The sequence below is a fragment of the Bombus vosnesenskii genome, unplaced genomic scaffold, assembly GCF_011952255.1.
Source record: "Bombus vosnesenskii isolate JDL3184/JDL3185 unplaced genomic scaffold, Bvos_JDL3184-5_v1.1 scf7180000013263, whole genome shotgun sequence".
In the NCBI taxonomy this organism is placed as follows: domain Eukaryota; kingdom Metazoa; phylum Arthropoda; class Insecta; order Hymenoptera; family Apidae; genus Bombus; species Bombus vosnesenskii.
Window position 1 is genome coordinate 8,373,949 of NW_022882923.1, and position 22,902 is coordinate 8,396,850.

The window sequence follows — 22,902 nt, forward strand, 5'->3', positions numbered from 1 at the left end:
AACGTTCGTTTCGACGATCGACGATACGTCTGAGCAGGTACGTTCCCTTTCCACCGCCAATGGATTCCCCCTCTACGCGACGCGTTAATATCTAACGCATCGATCTGACGACTTCCTGCCGAACCAGGACGCGTTAATTGCTACGAAAAGAGAAAAAGCCACCCTCGTCGAGCGGAAGTTACCCCCTCTGACTTTCGATCGGCGCAACGATACACGGTACATATGGTCGATCTCTAAAGCCACGTTCGCGGAACGCTTCCGCGATTCTCGGACACAGCGGCCGGAAGTGCCCACGCATCGGGTGACGCACAAGTTCGATAACGGAGGAAGAAAAAAAAATAGAAAAAAGGGAGGGGGAGTGGAAGAGGGAGGGGCGCGAGAAGGGGAGGAGTCCACTATGGCGATAACGAAGAGAACGTCGATTCAACGACACTCGTAAAGCTGGACATTTAACGATGGCGATTTAACTGTCGCAGCGTGGCGCGCATACAATGTGCCTCTCTCTGGTCCGACCTGTACAATAATAATTATGGCTCTGGCTACGATTGTTTATGGAGGCGGCAGTTAAATTACCGCCGGTTGACGTTACACGGGCATTTCGGTGGCTGCTTTCCCTCGTCGCGTTGTAATTGTTATTTAACAGTGGTTTGTACCATCATCGTCGAGAACAATAAATTTCCAGGGGCCCGGCCAAATGAAGATTAACCATTACGCGATGCGCGTTTTCATCAAAGGCTCGTTAAACTGCAATTAAAACCACGGCCACTTCGCCGCTTTTCCAAACGCCTGACCCCCCCCCTCCCTCCCCCTCCTATCAATCGCGTTCCAGAGTTCTCTCTCGTTCATCGACTGAAGCGGTTCTGGCCCGCCCACTCCGACGAGCTTTTTCTCCGACATCGCTTTTCACCGGTTGGGAGAGAAGCACCGAATAACCGTCGACCTCGTTGCAGAGGCGCGACGAGTTTTCCAGCGGAAATTGGAACAACTTTAATCGCGGAGGAACGCGATTGTCGGGAATCGTGTGGCGCTGGCTTTCCATGAAATTTTGTGTGCAGTTATACGACATACGACACTCTTGCTGACGGCTGACGTCATTCTTCGCCAGCCGTAGCACACCTCCGACACGTGATTTTTCGCGTAGCCAGTCGTACGCCTAAGTACTGAGATTCCTGCGTGGGAAGAACGATAGTAGCGTTGCGCCTATCCGGCGAGAAGACCGTCAAAAATAATGCTTCCACTTGCGTCTCTACGGTAGCGTCACTTATACATCGTATATTTGTACATTCTCCGATTGCAAATATGAGACACGCGTCGTACGTGTAACAACGCGTAAAGTTAGTTTAGTGCGAGAGAAGGCATCTGTTACTAGTAGCTATTCTGTTCGGCTAGTAGAACTAGAATTAGATCAGAGTATTCAGTTTGGATATGGGATGTTCTACTGTATTTCAATCTACTGAAATTCCCGGAACGGTGAAACCATCTCCGCGGAGTCTGCACACCGGCCATCGATCGATTCGTTAAAATAATCGGAATTTTTGCACGAAGGTGTTCAGCCTGACACACGACATGCAAACAATCCTTGACAGCCATGTCACTTGACACCGCGTCAAGTGTTTAATGAGAACGCACGGTCATCAGCCAACTATCTCCCGTCTATCGAGTTACGTGAGTCACGAGTTTGTAATCTGGAATAACGTTGGACGAAAATTCGACGAAAAGACCGACATCTCCGACCGATAGAGAAGAAAACAATTTACCGTAGCTTTTCCACCGATCGTTAACCCTCCGACGTTCCTTCGCGCGTTTTTCGTCCAATCGTATTTCTTTATCGTTAGGAAAATCGAACCTTCTTCTTGCGTGACATCGATAATTAGATACGGGTATACAGCTCTTTTCTCGAAATAGGCAACTCACCGTCCCGTTTCTCTCCTTTGTTCGAACTCGTTGACAGAGAGGCGAGTAAAAGCGAAGGACCATAAATTTTTGCGGTCGAACGAACAGCGACATCGTTTGGCAGAAGACGAATAGAACATATGCCTGATGCTTTCTCGCATTAATATTTGGCGTTCCTGACGCGTTATATGTTGCCCAGTCGATCACTTTTTGATTCGTCGCTATGACGTTCGAGAAGCAAGTCAAACGGAACGGTACTACCCGACTCGCAACTAATACGCAACCGATCGATCCCGAGCGCGTTGCTTATTTTCAGACACAACTGTACTCGTGTAACGTATCCTGCGTAGCTACAGAAGATTCATAGAAAGTTTCAAATGCTCCGATAGAAAGAAATTTCCTTAAGACGTTGTAAGCCCTTTGTCCGATTTGTTTCATTCGATCGAGATGCCCAGAGAAGATGGAGAAATCGTCGTATAAATTCCTTTGATCTCTTCGTAAATCCCACGGACGTGTTTACGCGGCGTCGGTAAGTGGCCAGAAAAAGGCGAGGGTGAATTTCCGTTAGCCGACGAGGGAGTTAACGCGATTGGCCACGAGCTTCCGTGTAATTGGGAACAATTCATAAATTTATTGCGACAGACAACACACAACGGTCTTCGTTGGTCCCCTTTCTCGCTCACCCTCGTGTTCAGTTCCTCGGTGGACGACCCTCCGTTACTCCGATACTCGTACAACGGAGAGGGGTTGAATCGTCGGCTCGAGTGGCTCACAGGGGGAGGAGATAGAGAGAATAGGTGGTAGGGGGCGAGAACGAGAGGACGAGGCTTGTCGAGACTCCCCACTGTACCAACTTAGACGCATTAAAAATTTAATAACTCGTCCCGATCGGTTGGTAAAGTAGGCAGCTCAACCACCATGGGGATCCCTCTAAATCCAGAAGTCTACCAACCTAGTCAGTGGCTTTCAATTTTCACTCTCCGAACGCAATTTTATCCCTCGCATCTCCCTCTGTACGATTTTTTCTAATTCTAAGTAACGAATAACGATGAGAGTAATTGAAACCCCGAACGTTGGTGTTAAATTTAGGGGAGTGAATTAGCGAACGAGGATTTAGGGGCAGCGCGAAGGTTTTATTTCGTTTTATTTGAAAAGTTAGGAGCAAGGTATCGAGAGCTATATGTTCGCCGGTCTTATTAGCGAATATTTAACGAGTAATTTCTTTTTCGACGGATCGTCGAGGTTTCGATGTAAAATATTCGCTTACTATTTTTAGCTGCCTCGTTGATACTTGGTTGGTTGGATAACGTATACGTATATAGTATTTATAGTAATAAGTTTCAGCAAAAAATCAAGCACGAGCCTCAAAAATTCGAACGGTTTCAACTTTCCAGCAATTTTCCTAGTCGCTACAAGAACGAAAGACGAGGGGTTAGCTTTTTCCCTGCGCGGTCTTCGCCATAAATTCGTCTTCTTGTTGATCTTCGCCGGGTTTACGGCCCCGTACGGCCGGTATACCAATAAACTGATCAAACTGTCCAAGACCTTCGAATTCTCGGCCAGCATATCGCGTTTATAGTCAGCCGAGAGAAATCATAGCGGGCAAAACGAGAGGAAAATCGAGTTTTCGACCGACGGTATCTGTCTCTGATTTCCACGCGACTCGCGGAAGCTCCGGACAAATTTCCTTCCGCTTCGTGTCGCTAAATTATTCTGCGATTAAGCGCATCGGCGAATCCATTAACGCGACCGACCTCGACTTAATTAACTCCCCGTCGAGGAATTAAATACTATCGCGGACGTATATGAATTTGTTACGCGGAGAGATAATGGTCAGCCGTTTCATAAATTTGCCGACTATCGTATCGTTCGATCTCGACGGAGTCGCGATTTTCGCGCGCGTGATTATTTTCCCCGCGATCGATAATCTCCTCTCGGCCGAGGCAAAACGTATAGGAAGACTCGCGCAACTCCAAATAAAATAAATAAAACAAGCGTAACGTTGTTATATTAGCCTCTTAGAAGCTCGATAATTCATCTTTCGCTCGAGTTCATAGCGTGTCTCGACCGTCACGACGTGCCTTGGATGAAACTATTGGTTGATAATATCGCGAACGTGGCCGATATAGATCGTTGGATTTTATACGTATCGTATGTTTATATCTGTTGCATCGTTTGGTAACCGACGTAATTTTCTTACAACACGAGCTACAGATCGAAGAAAGTACCACGAATTCTGTTGGCGACAAACGCATTCGAGAAACGTTGAAAGAACGCACCTGCTATTCGAGCAGGACGATTTTTGTAAATCTAACGTAACGAAGGAAATTCGTCGTCGGAAAGGTTCGTTAAAAAACGTACTACTAATAAATAAACGAAGAAGCAAATAAATCGCGGCGATCGCTTTTGCTTTTATTTCGCGTGGCGAGATCGATGACGTCAGAAAATTCGAGAAGCTCGGATGCACGCTCGGTAAGACGAACGGGAAAAAAGTGTGGCGAAGGGAGGAACAGCGTGGCGAGCAGAGAGAAAGGGGGCGAAAGGGGACACGTAGTAACGACGTGTACACCAATCCCGGAGGGCCTTCGTGGGGTGGCAGTTTTCGGGGGTGCGCCACCCCTACTTGCACCAACGGAATATACAGTACACGGAGCGTGTAACGTCCCACTGTCAGGCGACCCTTCCACCGTTACACCGACGTTTCCAAGCGCACACGCACGTTCACACGAACGCACGCAGACGTACCCCGAGTGGCAGGGGTCTGCCCTATGATTTGTAGCGGCACTATAATGCCTCAACTACCCAGCACCTTGACTCACCCTCTCCTGCCCCTCTAACCATCGTACCCCGCCCCTCATCGGCTCCCTCCACAAACACAAGCGAATCAAGCAGCGGCAAACAAGCTGGGGAGTCCGTGTAACACGCACCGATTCCTCCCTTCTTGGCCCTTGGCCGATGTAGCAACACGTAGCAACGTTTTCCGTTGAGAGAAAGAAGGAACACGAAGAGTTACGAGGCCCGGAGAACTCACCGAATTCGGCGCATCCACTGCGCGACTGCCTCGCAGCGTTACCTTTGGCGCGTACTTGTAAATTATACTTTCGAAGGAAAATCCGACACGCGTTTCACGCGTTAACCAACGGTCGTCGATGACACGCCTTGCCAAATGCTTTAGAACGATCGAACGTTGTGGAGCGGTACGCGTGGAAAATGGAAAATCGAGAACGCGCTAGATAGAAATCGAACTCCTTATTTGGACACCGCGGGATGAAACTTCGATGTTAACGTTTAATTCTCAGGCAGAATAACAATGCCATAATTTATCCTGTAATTTCTCGTCTATTTCCCACGATTGCGTTTCTTGGGGGCCCTAACGATGACGATTTCGCTACACGTAAGTAGAATCGTGCGTCGTTCGAGGGTTAAAAATTGCGTTCCGAGTTCCAGGATTATAAGGCTGCGTAATTGTTCTATATAAAAAAATAATTCAGCAACCTTCGCCATGACGCCAGAGTTTCAGAAATTACACCCTTTTAATTGCTTGCTACGTCGATTCCGCGTAACGCTGTTACCGAAGGGGTACGATCACGCGAATAATTCGTATCGGTATGGAGTACGCGGCGGTTAACGTGGAAAATATGTTCCGGGACGAGTTACACGTCCGTGCGGCGAAGGGTGTAAGACCTCGGGGGATGAATTTTCTATGATTCAACCGTAACTCGCGACGCGATGTTATTTGTAAAGAACGGGTGGCTAGAGTTAGCGGCTTGGTTCTCCGGTTCGTTGCGAGGCTTCGTGAAAACCCGGCACGATGATTGATACGTCGCGCCACGGAGCCGCCGCCACTCCAAGATACAAAGGGTGGATAGAAAGAAAAGCGAGAGAGGGTTTAAAGCGTTTCGATTATTTGATCGACCGATAGAATTATACGCGTGGAAGCGGATTTCGATTGGTACGAGGATAGGCGGAGCAGAGGCGGAAAGGGAAAGGAAAAAAATATTGGAGAAGGGGTGCACAAAGCCGATCACGAAGCAACGCACCCCCGTTGCGAAGATTATATACCGTGTTAAAAATAAGCTGGCCGCGTCCTCGTCGTCGGGCGTAATCCTTTCGTCGATCGGTTTTTTTCATCCTCTAGACGATTACCCTAGGAATTCGGTCGGATTCGTGCACGCGGCAGCTTCGATTAATTAAAACGGTCGAGAGAAGGAAAAGTCGATGCGGTTAAAACGTCGTCCTACAAGCTATCGGTTCGCGTGCGATTCTTCTTCTCAACGCTTGTTAGTCGAGTCATAAATTACAAGTTCGCTGGAGGAAGAGAACGGGACGGAGAGAGGAAAAACGAGTAGAACGAAAGCGGGTTTTTCGAGCTAATTGGAAGAGCAGCTCCGGTGCTCGTAATTAATGGCTATTTCGCTATCACCCCTCCCATTGTGACTTTTCTCACCGGTCAAACGCGCGTTCGTCGATAACCTGTACAACTCTAACGCGTGGCGAGAGGCTTGACCAAAAAGAGGAGCGTTTTACGAATCCCCCGGTACAATTACGCAAACAGTCTCGCCTATCCCGAGAGTTTTCGAAACGCGTGCAAAAGAACGAGCTGGAGTGCAACTGCGTGGCACAAAAATGCAATTTTATCCCGTGCTTTTTTTTTTTTTTACGAACCCGGTGGCTCTGTAACGTACGCAGAGAATGTGCAAATCAAACCACCTCGGATAAAGCTACGGGTAGGTAGACTCCCGGTTATCCGGTCTCCGCTTTAACCGATGGCATTTTTGCGATGAAAACAATTGACCAGCGGAAAAATCACTGATACATTCCGTAATCGTTCTTTTTCGTCCGACTGAATCAACTTTTTCCCGTATATATACTACATACGTATGTCTACGTACCTCGATGTAAACCTACGTGTACCTTTTACACGCATATATATGTACGACGACGATAGAAGGGAAGAATACAGCGAAGCACGCTTTTTATATGCTACGAAAAAAGATATGACAAATTAGAGAAGGAGGAAGAGAATAGAAGGAAAGAAGACGAGAAAGATGGACAGGGCGAAACGGTAAATCTGATTTCCAGGAAATTCCATTCCTCTCGGTGACTGGTTTTCATCTTCGGGGAAAGTTGCGCACGTTCGAACGGTGCTGGCTTACAGTTTTATCCCTGCGGGTGGATCGATCGCCGATAGAAAAGCTGCGACGCGTACGAAGCCGGTGCACGAGCCGCGGATCTCCGAGAATCGTTCCAGACGTCGTAAGTATTATTTCGTGCTCGACTCTTTTTGACAGCGTGCGGATAGACCCAGCGAACCTTCTCTCTTTTCTCTTGCCGCTCCCTCCGCGTATCCGGTGCGCGCAAAGTGTATTAAAGGCAAAGTATAAAAGTTCAGCGGCGCGCGAATTTACGAGGCGCGTGCGAGCGCCAGATAAATATCTTACGGGTCGGTACCTTGCTCCGCGTCTTCTGACCCTCTCGCGAGGCCGCGACCGAGCTTCGACCAGAATACCGCGGCTCTGATACCCGTCGTAGATACGCGTCGTAGATACACGTCGGCAATTACCGAGATTTCGCAGCCAAAACTTTGACGGTCGCGCGAAACGCGGCCGCGGTTGGCTAATTTGCCGCGATATTTGTCGCTGCGCAGCTCGTTAAAGCTTCGAATATTCGATTCGCAACGACATACTTGAAGAGAACACGATCGAAGGGTTCGACAACGAGGCTCGGCGATGAGTATACTTCCATGTCCCATAGAAGCATCATATACTCTTGCTGGTCGTTCGTCAAAGATTAAGAACCACGATGTTGCCCGACAGCGTTGCAGCGCGTTACGCAAAAATTTCCGTCGTTTTCCAGCCTATACCCACTCGAGACGAGTGAGAACGACGGCGGGAGCGTTCGTATTTGTATCGCGTATCGTATATAGCGCTCGCGTACGAGACGGAGACGAGGGTTGATAGAAAGCTTGGGCTACGGCCGGGCCGGAAGCGTCTAGACGACCCCGTGGCCCCTTCGGAATTGATCCATCGATTTCAGCCCGACTGGACGATACTCGTATTTCGCATTCGACCGCGGCGATTCTTGCCGATCAACCGCACGCAGTCATTCCGAGAGCGAACGCGCATCGATATGCATATAGTCGAGCGTATGGATATATAGCCGGAGCCGCCGCGTGTGTGCACACGCACGCAAGTGTGCGGGTATCGATACACGTACGCGAGTCCCGTGCCACGCGTATATTCACCCGTGAGCAACAAGAAACGAGAGGAAAGAAAGGCAGAGCGCGCGATTTATTACGTTTTTGCGGCGCGAGCCCGGCCCCGTTCGGCCGCAATATCTTGTGTCGCGGTAATTGAATATCTGAAAATGTCAAGAAACGTACAAGACGGTGGGGAAGGAAAGCTGTTGGCGTTCGGGACGGCCAAGGGAATCGGAATGGAAAAATTGCGCGCACCGTCGAGTCTCGAAACAATGCCTCGAATTAAAAACGCCGCTCGCTCGGGAAAAACTAACAGCATCCCCTTTCTCCTTTCAGGAGGAGAGAACGCTGGAAGACCTCTCTCCGGCGTAGGCGGTGTCTCGGTAATCGTGGTTTTACCGGCAAATATCGGTCGGTTCTATGTGAGAAAATAAGTCGGAGATACGACGTGTAATCTCCTTTTTTCTTCTGGGAAAGAAGAGTGGAATACAGAGACGGACTCGCAACAGCTTTCTCCATTTTTTCTGCTCGCGCGGAGAGAAGAGCGGAAATTGCGAGGGGAGACGCCGGTGATCTATGTCGGCCAATTGATCTACGACGAATTCGCGAGGCGGCTGCACAAATCATGCTTCGATCGCCGGGCCAGAAGATGCGACTCCTCGTGGAAGCAGAAATTGCCGGCGATAAATAATAAAACGAGCCGTGTAATTTGAGGTAACGGCTTTTCTGTCCCCCTTTTTCCTCGCTTCTTCCGCGATCGTTGTATGGCCGCGGCAACCTGCCTTTCCTCCCTCTCTTCCTCCTTTTCTTCTCCTTCGTCTTCCTTATCCTGCCCCTTTCGTCCTTCCAACATATTCCTCGTGTACGGTGTGTTGCCGGTATGTTGCTTCGCGAAGAAACACGTCACGAAGCTTCATTCGCGTTAGTCGGCGCGTGCTCGACGCTCGTATATAACTGAAAATTGCGCGTCTCGCCGATCGCAATCGGCTGCAAAACGTCGGACAACTCTATGATCGTCGCGACGAAGATCGCCAACGGCGTAAAATTCGACTGATTTCGATCTATCGTATCAAGAGTCCGATCTTACGCTCTGACGAGATCGACGCATTGCTCGTTCTAGCGACTCGTAGGTAAATAAACGCTCGTTAGCGCGATTAATTAAACGATAACGAATAATTACGGCGCAGTAAGTCGTTGCCGCTAATCGGCCGATTCGAAAAGCTCGATCGACTCGATCCTACCTGCGATAACGTTTTCCGCGAACAGCCTCTGTATCTTCGTCGTCGACTGCTCGACCGCTGTTAATTGGCTCCGCGTATGATCCGGGGCGTATCGAAGATAACGCGATGAAACAGCGTGAAGAGCGGGATTTTGCGAGTGTGGAGAGTCGCGACGATGGCGGCGTCAACGTTGCAACCGCGAACGCGACGAGCCGCGTAGCGTGCAGTGGCATCGACGTCGAAATATATATCTGACCGCGAGATAGCGTACAGCGGGTCGCCCCTTGGCTGTTCGATATTTGCATAAACACGCCGCACACCTGTAAATAATTTCTTTTTCGCGCAGCTAGCGCGCGGAAGCGCGCGTAGATCATCCCTTGACGCGTTATGGATCCGAGCGAGCGAGCTCTACCCGGGGATTTGCATCGAAGGAGTCCATAGACCCGGGACCCGCGAGCATTTTTGCAGAAATTAATGAAACCGCCGCGAGAAAAGAGAAGTAGGAGAAGCTCGTAAACAGGAGAGCTTCTCTTTTCTTCGATTTTTCCCAGAGCACAATGCCACCGAGACGCGCCGCTATACCCGGTTAATTAGCATATAGAGTGGATAATTAATTACGCGGAAACGACGCTTTCGTTCGCGCCTCCTTTTTTCCCTGTGCAACCAACGTGTAGGTCAATCGAGAACGCAACAGGGAAAATCAGGTTGTAGAACGAAAGAAGAGTAGATGATATCGCGGTTCGATATCGTCGTGTAAAAGAGGAAAGGCGAGAAGAGAGAGAGAGAGAGAGAGAGAGGATCGATTCGAGGAGCTTTACGCGAGAGAAGGTGCAAAGTTGCCGCGAAAAGTGCGAAATGGAAACGCGACAGAGAAGCACACGCGGAGAGAGCACAGTCACGGAAACGTTTCGCAGTATCGAACGGGGGTCGAGAGGGCACTCGAGCTCTCCCTCCCTCTCGCGAATCGAGGGTGCGTTTTTCGACGACCGTCAGCCCAGCCGTCGAGGGCACTTTACTAATTTTTCGATTATCCCCCGGTATCATCGAGTGGAATATCATTTTTGAAACGTCGATGACCCTCGAAACGACAACTGTTTCGCGATTCCCGGAGCACCATCGATTCGATTAATTCGACCCGCGGGAAAAGTGGGTCCGTCCATTAACGCTTTACCGACACCGTCTAGGCGAAAAATAATTTCCGATACGTATTCAGATTGCAACTGGTTGAATAAACGAATTAATTTAAGGCTCGCCTCCGACGTAATTCAACATTTTTGCAACCGGTAGTACCAACGCGCCAAACTTTGTCGCAGTTTAAAAAGTCTACGAGCTGAACGCCGTGATACGGGGTGAAAATGAAATATATCGTTTCGTATCATTTTTGCAACCACCCGTTGTTTCAGATTCTAAACATTACGTGTGCAAACGATTAAAATTCGATATTTACGAGCATAAAAATATCCAAGTTAAAAGAGCTCTTTGAATTCGTCGTATACGCGCGTTGGACAATGGCAAAACGATTTTACATAACAATAAAGGCTGTGTTACGTATAAATAGAGATAATGATCAACCAATTTCCTACTCAATGAGCACGATCGCGGTTCCGCTGCGAGAGCTGCGCGAGAGAGCAGAGAGAAAAGAGAACGACGACGACAGTCGGCTGGAAAGCAGGGGTTGGAATTTTCGAAAGGCATTTCCTTGCTCGGTGAATTTCCGCGGGACACAGAAATGTACTTAAGCCAGTTTCTAAGAGAGCCAATAAAACCGCGATTGGACTCTACCCCTCTGCCTTTACCACGGCGGGATATTTCACGGATAAAGATAAGGGATGCTTCGAAATGTCTTTGCTCGGCGTCTTCGCGCCCTGCCATGTACTCTGCCAAGTGAAATGCTCTGTTACTTAAATATTTAACCAAACCGTGCAAACTCCCTCCTATCTCTTCTCCTCCCTAAGAATATCTCGCGGCAACTAGCTTCTCTCTTCCTTCCTGCTCTTATTAAACGAAACAAACACGCAGACCCAACGATCCTCTTTCAAAACTCCGATATCGGAAAGCAAGCTCCAATGCTTCGCAAATTAACCCCCTAATTTCAGTAATGCACAGCGTTGTGAAACGCTTGTATTAAAAACGCATCCGACTGTCCTCGACTAATATCTAACCTTGTTCGAAAAAATCGTTTCGTTTCGTTTCGTTTCGTTCCTAATCAAATAGATCTCCGCGTTTCGGTTCGAGTTTGCGTATTAATTTCCCTCTGATTATCGGCACCGACCGTTTAACTTTTATTTGCAATTCGAAGGGAAAATCTTGAAATCCCATCGCAGCGATGGGATAATAAATGTCGATTTTACCGTGTTAATGTCTACGTACGTACCCTGAACACGAATATAGTAACCTTCTATGTAGACGTGCGCGACAAAGCGAAATTAATGTCGCGGAATTGAGATTGTGACGACGAGTAAACGATCGAAGAAATTGGATACAAAACGTTGCGGCGAAACTCGAAGGTTTTTCGATCGGTGTCCGAAGTGAGAATAAGAATACTCATTTTTCGCAACAATTCGTATGATTCGGATAGGATCGGTGTCGATAACCGGTAGGAAAATCAAAAGGGAAGAAGGGACCGCTGCGAAGCAACGCATCGATAAACATTTTAACGAGTTTTAAGCCGGTGGAAAAACTGGCGAAATCCGGCGGATCGGCACCCTACGCAGCCAACAGAACAATGATCAATGGCTCGTGCAGGCTCCGCTCCTATGAAAAGTTACATTCGTGCCCCCTGGTCCGCGCTCGTGCGCGTTAAATCACACAAAGGGATTCCATGTGTCTGAATGTGTGCGTGCGTATGTGTACGCGAAGCCGATTCGCATTGTGTGGCAACGATACGCGTGCGTAGCTGCGTGAGGCGCGTGGGTGGTTGATTTTTCAAAGCTCGTAATAACGAAAAGTCAGCTCCACGATGCCTCGGTCTCGGTAATGGAGCCATTCATCGAAAACCGGATGAAACATTATTATCGGTCAAACGCACGCCGAAATATGTAAATCGTTCCGACTGAACGATCCAAGAGGAGGATGGTCGCGTGTACGCGTTGCGATCAGCGCCAGCAAGACCAGAGAAAGAGAACAAGAGACTCGGAGAGAGAGCCGAGAGAGGAAGACAGCTGAAATCGAGCGATGGAGTTTTCCACTTTTGTGCAACCGCGATATACGTACTCTGTTTCGCGATCGTAGATCGGTCTTCCCTGTTTCGCTGATTCGCATTAGGCTTTAATAACTCTTTCGCCTCCGATCAGCTTGAATCGTTGCTTAAAAAGCGTAAAATTGTTGTGCCTTTGTTAAATACAATTAACGTCGAAAGCCGCATTAAATATCGAGGCTTACTCGGTGAAACAACGTTTACTCGGAGACATAGTTTGCTGCCTCGTTTTTAAAGGAGGAGCTGCATCGGTTAAGTTGAAGGATGAGACCGCTTCTTTCGGATCTTGTTTCAAGGTGCAAGGGAAAAAGAAATATTTCAATTCCTGACCGGTGTACGCCTACGTGTCTCGAGGCGACGTGTTCGTCAGGAGTCGATAAGAAAGATGCTTATCTGGCCGGAGAATAATGGACGGGCATGAATCCGATGTAAACGAGAGTGGTAATGCGATGGCAAAGATGATAAGGAGATAATGACGATGATCACGGCAGGGAAACCTGCACTTTGTTCTTCGACGATAATAATAATTACAATTAGATCCGACCCGCGAGGAAAGCGCCTTTAATGGTATGCGCACAACAGAAGAAAAAAATCGAATTGCAACCTATTATCGGCTCGCCAGGGATTTACAGCGAAAATACGCAAGTGATCGACGATCCGTTCCAAGCAAACACCAATAATACACGAACCATACGGAATTTACATTAAACGAAACATCGCGATTATTTCTTCCAGGTCCAGCCTAATCACATACGATTATCCACGGTACGTTGATAATCGATCGCGAACGTGTCATTTTCTTTTTTTAGAATACAACGAGGAACGTTTGCAAGAATTGTAAAATCCATCAGGAGACGACGAATCTCTGTCGAAAGGAAATCTTTCTGTCTCGTACCCCCGCGGCCGTTGCCCATTGCCATAGAACGTTCCCTCTGTCGCAATTACCGCAGCCTTGGGACACGTAATTGTACACGCTGATTGTTATTTGCTTTTCTTGCTGGTATTCTCACGGGAGCGGGTTTTTCGCCGGTGGCTGGAGGGAAAAGGCAGGTTGAGAACCACTCACGTATCAGAGGGTAAAAATGATGTTTGCGCGGATACGAAAATTACGAGCTATAGCAGGCTACGAGTGACCGCCTCGTTATTGGCCACTTCGGTTGGCTCGCGTCTGCTTTATTCTCGCGATATTCCGCTTTAATTTTCCACGCCCGGTGTGAATAACAATTATGTAATAATTTCACCCGGTCCAACGCGACATATATGCATATACACGCACATGAGCGCAGTCTCGAAAATCGCGGGCTACACATCCGCGGCAGGATAAATCGAAAATTTCATTCTGTCGCGACAAATGAATTTTTGAACTCTCTTTCTCCCTCGTCCCTTCTCCCGGCGCTGCGGGTCATATCTCAAAAACCGCGATTCGAAAACGCACGGGGAAAAAAATAGCTTTCGCGTGAACACATAAAAAAAAAAAAAAAAAAAAGAGGGAAAAAGGGGGAAAAGAGAGCCCGGCCGTTTAACGAATTTCATTTTCAACCTAGCACGAGCTGTCGTGCGCGCACGCGGCGTTATCGTCGGCGATTCCGGTCGTCCAGATCAAAAGAGATTTTAATTTATCGCAGTCAATATTTTCGACGATTAAATTTAATCGAAGGATCGGGTTGCTTTGAAAATGCTCGATGGAACAATGGAAGCTGGAAAATGGGTGGGAAAAGGAATAACAGAAAAATCGACGAACCGCGATAGGCATGCGCCTATCTTTAGAAAAATCGCGGATCGCGGTCGTGACCAGTCTGGAACGAGCTTCTTTCGATCGTCATCGTCGGTGAGGTTCGCTGCTCTTCCTAGTCGGCGTAGTTAGACGTCAATCACGACGACCAATGAGATGGCGATAAGAGAGCAGACAACATGGCGCTCTTCGGTGATCCTCGACTATCGGCTTGCTCCTGATTAAAATAAACGGTCGACCATCTTTATCTTCCCGCACCCCGAGGTTATCTAATTTTCCTCCCTCGTCCTCGTGCCTGCGGTCCTTCTCCGGTACCGCATCACCGCCTACCAACGAATATACGAGCGACTGAAACCACGAGGTGGGAGCATCTTCGAGAAAAAACGACGGCTCGTGTTTCTCGGAAGTGACGACGCGCTGATGGCTGCACGCTGTTGTTAATTACCAATTCGTTTCTTTTTCACATTCGCGTGTCACGACGAGGTTACTGTGTACTGTGTATACGTACGAGATAACACATTTTTCCGTGCTCCTGCCGCGCACCAACTAATATAGATTAACAATGTAATCGACTCGCGTGCGTAATAAATTACGTCCTGGTCGGGGCGAACCGCGCGTTGTACAACACGGCTTTTCCGAATCAATTACGCCGTTACGTTCCAGAGAAAAAGCTACGTTCTCCGTACTATGAGGAGAGAAAGAGGAAGGGATAAGGGCATTTTTCACGGTATCGGCTAATGCTCGACTTCGATTCTCTGCCACGGCAACGGGGGCGGCGATTGTCCTTCCACTCGCTACCTAATCCTTCTTAAGACGTTTCCAATCCCCTCGTCCGAGATTAACCGAAAAAGATCCCGGATCTAGCCAGTTCGTCTGATATAAACGGCGTCCGCCTTGCCAACCGGGACGTATAATTGGTTGTCAGTCAAGTAGTCAGTGGCAACCCCCTTGAGGCAGTCTCGCGCCACTTTTATCCGCTCTTTCCCCGATCTCCAGGGACACCCGGTATATACCGTATATATATATATATATGATAACCGACGAATCTCCTAATGGGATTTCACGTACGATCGACCAAAGAATTTCACCGATTTCGTATCGGCCAAGCGACCAACAACGATCAAAATTTCCAAGTTCAGCACAGGCTCGATCATTGTTGTCACGCGTGTCCACAATGCTTTATTTTCTAACGACGACAGAGGTATCGAACGAAAGAGCTTCCTATCCTTGGGTGATTACTAAATCTTCCTTGCGAGTAAAATGATGAATTTCTATGACGAGATAAATAAGAGCGTATATTTGAAAAATTACGAATCGATCCGGGCAATTGTCACGAATTTGGTGGATGGTCGAGGAAACGAGAGGAAGTTTCTTAGAACGTATAGTCGATCGAGAGGATTGGCACACGCACGGGAAAGGCGGTGTCGCGAAATTAGCATGGAAAAGTGAAAGCCGCGGAAGGGGTGGGGAAAAAGTACGAGTATGGAAACGAGCGGGAGGTAGAGAGGAACGAAAAAGAGAGAGATACCGATTACAGGCTTCTCGAGCTAATGGTTTTTGGCACGGAGACTCTCCAGAGTACCCTTGACCCATCTAACGGGAGACAATAAATAATTCATCGGCTGATTTCATCCTGCCCCAGGTCCGGTTATTCTCCCGACGAGTTATCAGAGGCTAATTAAGAGACAATCAAGCGCGGAGTCGCTGAATAATTTGTCACTCGTTTTCATAAAATCCTCGGGAACAAGCGATACCGTCTACGGTATTCCACAGTTTTGCCCCGAATTAAGCAACCCGCTATCTCCTCTTCTTTGTTCGAAATTGCCGACGAAGTGAGAAATACGAGGAAGGATAAGAGATCCGTGAAAGCTATGATAAAAGTCATAAATTTTTGTGGTCGAACGGACAGTGACATCGTTTGGCAGAGGACGAACAAAATATGCGCGACGCTTTCTCGCTCCAGTGTTAGCGATCCTGGCGTGTTATATATGCTGCCGGTCGATCATTTTACGATTCGCAGCTAAGACGTTTTGCCGTTCGAGGAAAAAAGTTAAACCGAATAGGATACCTGGTCTCGTAACGTAGGCAACTGAGTGGCTCGAGCGTGTGCGTTGCTCGTTTCGAGAAAACTGTTTGGGAAACTTTTCAGTGAAACCGAGGAACGTGAACGAATTCTGACGATCGGAAGAACGCAGCTATGAGCTTTTTTTATATACACGTATTACAATTAAAAACGTGATATTTCGAGGTATGTGCTTTCGATTCGATTTCCAAGAACCGTCTCCCATCCATCTTGGGAAAACTGACGCGTACGAGAAATTGACGCAGAAAATGTGAGATAAAACGATCGGATTACTTCATCGGTTAGCGGCACGGCGGAATCATCGCGATACAAATATAATCGCGAGAGGGAATTACGTGGATGATATACGGAAACCACGTGATCGCTGAAGGCAAATCCATTTCCTGGTACATCGAGGCAAACAGTTAACACGATTGAACATCACTTGGAATGTAGGGAGAAGAGAAGCTGCAGTCAGTAAGCGTCGCGTAATGCGTGTAATTAATGATTACTGGCACGCATCAAAGCTTCTCATTAATCTCACTAGCATGCCCGATGATGCGCGAAACGTTTGATCGTTTGATAGTAAACCAGCCGATTTCACAGTGCGTCGATAAACGCGTATTCGACGATTGCATCTACCGCACGATTCTGTTATTAATAGTGCGAGTGCCTAGCCGAACAGACGATCGCTGCTTTCGGGGCTACGCACTCGGTTCTACGTTCTTTTCTTCCATCGAATTCAGCAAATAGACATACGGCAAATTTATTACGAAACAGACGCCTAATTTGTAAAAAAGACTTAAAAAAATACCTAATTCGTTCGGTGGTAGATACGGTAAACGGTTTCGCACAGCAACGTGGAACAATGGTGTAGGAAGAGAGAAGGGGTAAGAGCACGGACAATTCTCTAGTTTCGCAATCACCGGTTCCCACAATTTGCATTTTCTCCACCGGCGAAACCACCAGCGAAGAAAATGTCATTTCCTGACCGCCTTCCACGGACCTCTTTCTCCGGGTTACCCTTCTGTTTTCCACTGTCGCCATCAATCGTCCCGGGCCTAAGCTCGGTACACGTTGCACGTGCACGTGCGCGCACAGCATTACCCCAACGTTTTCTCGGCAAATCAACGGCAATCTTGCGCGGGCGTTTCAAAGGAGCCGACGTTTTCCCTAAACGGCCAACCCGCCATAGTTGCTAGCCATAACGTGCTTTCCTTTGTCATTTTCGTGCTCCCTCTCGTCTTCGCGCGAATGCGCCGTTACAATTTCTCTCCGAAACTCGATATACAATCGAATAATCCATATTTAGCGAATATCTTCTTCGTCACGTCGGTTGAATGGTTGTACCTCCTCTCTGTGTCTGTCTATCCTTTTTAATAATCGAAAAGCACGTAACAAAATTGACCCTTGACCCCTCTTTGTCTTTGTCCAAAGCACAAAGTTACGGGATTTCGAAACGTTATTTTCTTAGAACACTAGTTCATTTCGCTACGTGTAGAAATAGTCGGGACGTGAATCACTTTCCATACTACCAACATTCTACTGTGTCACGGCATCGTACACGAGTAACGCGTTGACATACGTATAAGAAGCAAGATGCTTTCGTTCATTGTGTTGCTGCAACAAGAACTTCTATAGGAATCCTTTGATAGTCTAATTGTTTCGAGCAGCTTTTTCCAATTTTTTCGCAACGAATTAAAACCACTCTCTACGGAGACGCCGATTTCACCCGGGCACGGACGGCCAGACATTTGTACTCTTTTATGTTCTACACGGTACACGAATCGTCGAATAATAGTAGCGGCCGACTCTCGCTCGCGAGACTCGCACAATAAGCGATTACGCCGAATGAGAGTTGTAACAATTTTTCTCGTGTAACTCACACACGAACCTGATATCGTTCTCCCTCTCTCGGGATGCGTCTATCTTTCTTCTCCCCTTTCGAACAATAAGACGGAGCGGCGTCCATTGTCGGTCAACCCGGGACAATTCGCTATGGACAAAGTTAGCTGGATCAGCCAGCTGAAGCCGATCGCCTTTAATGGATCGCTCGTTCGTTCCGATTCTTTGGTCGTTAGGTTACCTCGGTGTATCTCGCTTTGCTTGATTCTTGCCTACGTTTGGCGTTGACTTTATTTCGCAACGTAGACCCACGTGAAAGAAATTCATAGTTTTCGTTCAGCTGCGCGAATACGGCTCTGCTAACCGGCCGAGATAGTACATCGCGAACGCGAGATAAACTAGCGAGGGATATTGCGTGTCGAGTAACGTAGCAATTCGCGGCTATTGCCGTTATTTAGGGGAGAGCGAATTCAAAGAGCATCGCCGCTATTGCGGTAGAGAGCGTGCAATCGTGCCTCCGACTTCGTTATTACCGACCAGAGGGGAAGCTATTCGCACGTTCGTGCTTACGAGAAATCGCCAGCGTTTCTTCTTCTCCTTGATGTCAAATTTAATGCGCCTCGCGATTCTTTCGAAAGAATTTTTCACTACTCGTGATTCTCGACGCGGTATTCTTTCGATTCTAGGAAGCGCCTATCGCTACGCTAGAATTCCATTTATCTCAATTTATCGGGGGGACAAGAGAGTAGCGTACGCATAATTCGAGTACGCACGACACGAATTCGTCAATTTTCATCGCTACCTATTATTTTTCGCTCGTATAGAAAGAGAGTTGAACCGTAGCTGCGATTTTCGACAGAGAACGCTTTCGATTCTCGAGAGGATCTTTCGCCGTACAATTCCACGGTGCGAAAGAAGGAAGCAAAGAAGCGAATGGGTGAATTTTTTTAAGGAGAGAGCAAAGCGTGGAAAACTACGGTTGCCAAGCGAGAAAGGCAAATATTTCGCGAGGGAGGGAATACATAGGAGAAATATAGATCGAGACAACTGGTCGCAGGTTACAAGAACCTACGGGAAAGGGCGCAGGTAATCGAGGGCACCGAAGGTTGAGCACCCCCCCGGTCAAAGGGAGACCCCTGATTGGTCGAGCAATCCACGCACCTGGCGGACAGCTGCTGCGAGACCACGTACGCGCATGCGTCAGCGCCGTTACTGCGAGTACGTGTGAATGCACACGCGCATGCGCACTATTTGCCCTGTATCGTTGTCATACGAAGACCGAGACGCATCCACCGTCTGCACGAATTCTCCTTGCGTCCAAGGAACCATACAGTATGATAGACGCGAAATACACGAAAATTGCCCGTGATCTCCGGAACATATGTGGAGATCTTTGTTAGTCTGACCTTCTTTTTACTTCAAATGCTCTACCTGCTATTTCGAAAACGAAGCTTTGTCATTTGCTTTGTCGTGCCATCTTTCATCTTCGTTGTTACATCTAAAATATTATTTTAATAAATTTTGTTATTAATAAATGTTATTTTAATCGTAGGCTATAGATCTCCTTCGCACCCTGTCGTATTCGTTCGGACATTCCTAATCCTCTTTCTCTTTTCTCTGCTCTCTTTCTTTACCAAAATACGCAACATTGATATATAGCGATTCATCCGGATTAAAGATTCGTAAATAAAGAAATATATATCCAAGTTATATCTAAGAGATTAAGAATCATCAACCGAGTCAAGCCATCTTCACCGATTAATACCGTAAAATTCCCAAGATAGTGGAACATTCGATCGTCCAAGTTCAGTGCCCTTGGCACGAAATACGCAAGAATTCTGAGAACAGATAGGGATGAAGACGTCGTCCGGTACGCGGGAGAAACGTGCAAGGGCTGCGAAGAAACAAAGATGAGAGGATCGGGTGCATGCGGTAGCACGATCTTCTAGCAGATCTTCTCAACCAGGATTATGGGTTTTAAAAGTGTGCGACCGGTTTTCGAGCAGCGCTAATCTCATTGTTTTACACACGGAACAGCAATAACGAAGTTGTGCAAGGAGACAAGGGTCTCGAGGATTAGGGACCTCCAAAAACCTAAATCATCAGCTTCGAGAACTGGCCCAGGACGACCGAGAAAGGATCGACGAACAGATTTTCCACCAGTTCCAACCAAGCAAAGATGAGAACGATAACACGGGGAGAAGAGCGAAAATTATAGCCGGGCCGACAGAAAATTTTAGCGAGCCCCCAGTCAGTAAATCTACTCCGCTGTAATTACTCTCAAGTTCCCCTTCGCTCCAAAAATAGATCCAATCTTTCCTTATTTTTTCTCCGTTCACCGTTCGGATTGCAGTAGAATCGAATCGGTGAGTTGAGAGAACGGTACAAGTTCGAAGGATATATCTCGAGATACAGCGACTCGCCAAACTATTTGAACGCTTATCATAGAAAACTTTTGTGTACATATTGTACGTGTTGTGTAAAATAGTTCGAGACTCGATTGATCAGAAGACACAACTGTCATACGTTGATAAAGTTCCAAGTAATACTTGGATCGATCTGTTTCATTTCAACGTCTCTTTGCGTCTAAGAACGAGTATTTTAATATGAAATAGGCAAAAATAGAGAAGGCACTGTTTCGGTGAAAGATATTACTCGCCAAGTTTCGTACGAGCCAAAGGTACGACTATTAAAGAGAAGCGATATTTGAATACCGTGACAGACAATAACATTATTAAAGTTAGAAGCACTCGTTCAGTCCTAAAAGCAAATAAAAAGACAACAGTTGGTAACTTGACAATACTCGATCGACGATATACCGGGCTTTAAAATTCCATTCTTGTAAAAAATGGGAAATACGATTTATCGGGCTCCTTGCTGTTGTCTTCGCTTGATTTAAAGACAATTTAAAAATGTCTAATTTCGGATCTGTACTGTTCGTCTCATCCATTTAATTGGAGGAACGATCGAGCAATGGCGAATGAAAAACAACAAGAGAGAGAGCCTCTCGAACCAAGACGGCTATCAACACGATTGCACAATTTAATCGTCGATAGTTAAAAAGAAGTCCAGATTAGGCACACCTGTGTAAAGAGATCGACGCATCGAGTCTGGAGTGTTCGCAATGTTTTCCATGTCTTCGACTTATTACGTTAATCTCCGGAGTGAAAAAGGCAAATTCATCGGGATACGCGCGTTACAAAGTATCATAGCAAACAAATTTATATTTCGCCTAACAACGTGAGAAAAGGAAAAAAAAGAAAGGAAAAGAAACGGGTTTCATCGATCCGTTGCCGCTCAGCTTTTTGACGCAATCGTCTTCTCAAGATCTACATATCGACCGGTTTCGACTCTCACTGTCTCGCTTTTTCTTTCATTCGCTCGAAAAAGTATTCGTTTCACCACACGGTGGAAAGGCATTTCGGCCTAGACCGTGTACATCATCGAGATCCCGGAGCGAACAGTTTTTTGTTTGGTCGCGAACGAGGGTCTCATTTTTTTCGGAGCTTCTCTTTTTTACATCGATAATTTTCCTTCCCTGTGAAACGAACGGACCATTTCTCGTTGGGAATGGAAGAAGAAGAAGAAGAAGAAGAAGAAGAGGGACAAGGTAGCTACCGCTAAGTGTGGTTAAGAAAGGAGGAAGTAGAACAGGAGGAGACGAAGAAACAGCACGAAAAGAGGGGAGAAAGAAGACGGAGAAAGAGAGCGATAGAGAGAGGGGAGACGAGCAAGAAGACCGAAACTCAGGAAATGACCCACCCATTGGCGCAGCAAAACCATAATTCTGACCGCCGAAATCATAATTCACCGAGGTCCATCGGGAATGTACTCTCGTGTTTCTGTCGGCCCCGGAACTCGCTGGGACCGTCCTCCTAATTTTGGATCGAATTTCAGGACCGGTCACGAGGCTCGAATTAAAATCCGAATCTTGTCGCTTAAATAACACCGTGTGAGAACAGATTCGACGTCGCTCGCACGAAATCTATCCACGCCACGACTCCATGGCGAACGATCAAGCTACCAGACAAAGTAAAAAAGGAAATTAAAACTTGCTCAGATTCTCTCGCTCGCCAACTCCACTCGTGCGTCATCGAAAAGATATCGAGACGAAGGACTGCTGCGATATCGAGGGAACTCTAATTTAATTTACTATTATATTATACTGCTTTGCGCTATTTACGTTATTCATATTTTTCTATTCTTGCGCTATTATATTATTACGCATTCGCGTTGTTACACTGCATCGAGAGAACTGCTTTCAGGACCTACGTTAATTAGACATTCTCTCCTTCTATCGACGAGTATCTATCCTAAAACCATTCAAGCGTCGGACCTTCTCTCAACACCCTGTATGATGGTGTTGTGTTACATTACAGTACATCGATTGGTTGCTTATCGCTAAAAATGAACTCCAAATCGACTAAAATCAAACCACTTTTTCAAACGCGCCATAAATTCCTAGTCAAGTAATATTCGTAGTAATCAGGTTTGGCACTCTGAGCGCGAGATCTGTACCTGTCGTGTCGTACCTGCACAAGTTAAATAACGAAGCTGCTTCCTTACTGCGAGTCATTCGGATACGGAAAAACACATCGAATAGGGATCTCCATACTGGAAGGTTCGTGCAAATAGCTATAGCAAGCGTTCGCACGAGTATTTATAGCAACAGTCGATAATTTCGTCGTAGAAATCACCGTGTTTCGTCGGATAGAATTCGAGGAGTTTGAGAGAGCGAGAACGCTTCCGAGGAAA

At 47.1% G+C, this 22,902-nt stretch overlaps 1 protein-coding gene across 15 annotated transcripts in view; it reads right to left on the reverse strand.

Annotated features, from left to right (window-relative positions):
* Window positions 1-22,902, reverse strand: part of LOC117234638 (transcription factor 12) — a 106,363-nt gene that overhangs the window by 33,301 nt on the left and 50,160 nt on the right. Inside the window, exon 1 of one of the 15 annotated variants that reach the window (XM_033496158.1) lies at window positions 18,197-18,289. The exons of the other annotated variants lie outside the window; for them this stretch is intronic. Coding sequence (XP_033352049.1) covers window positions 18,197-18,274 — 78 coding nt within the window. The 5' untranslated portion in view covers window positions 18,275-18,289. Of the gene's footprint in view, window positions 1-18,196; window positions 18,290-22,902 lie in introns of those variants that run through there. 15 annotated transcript variants of the gene reach the window in all.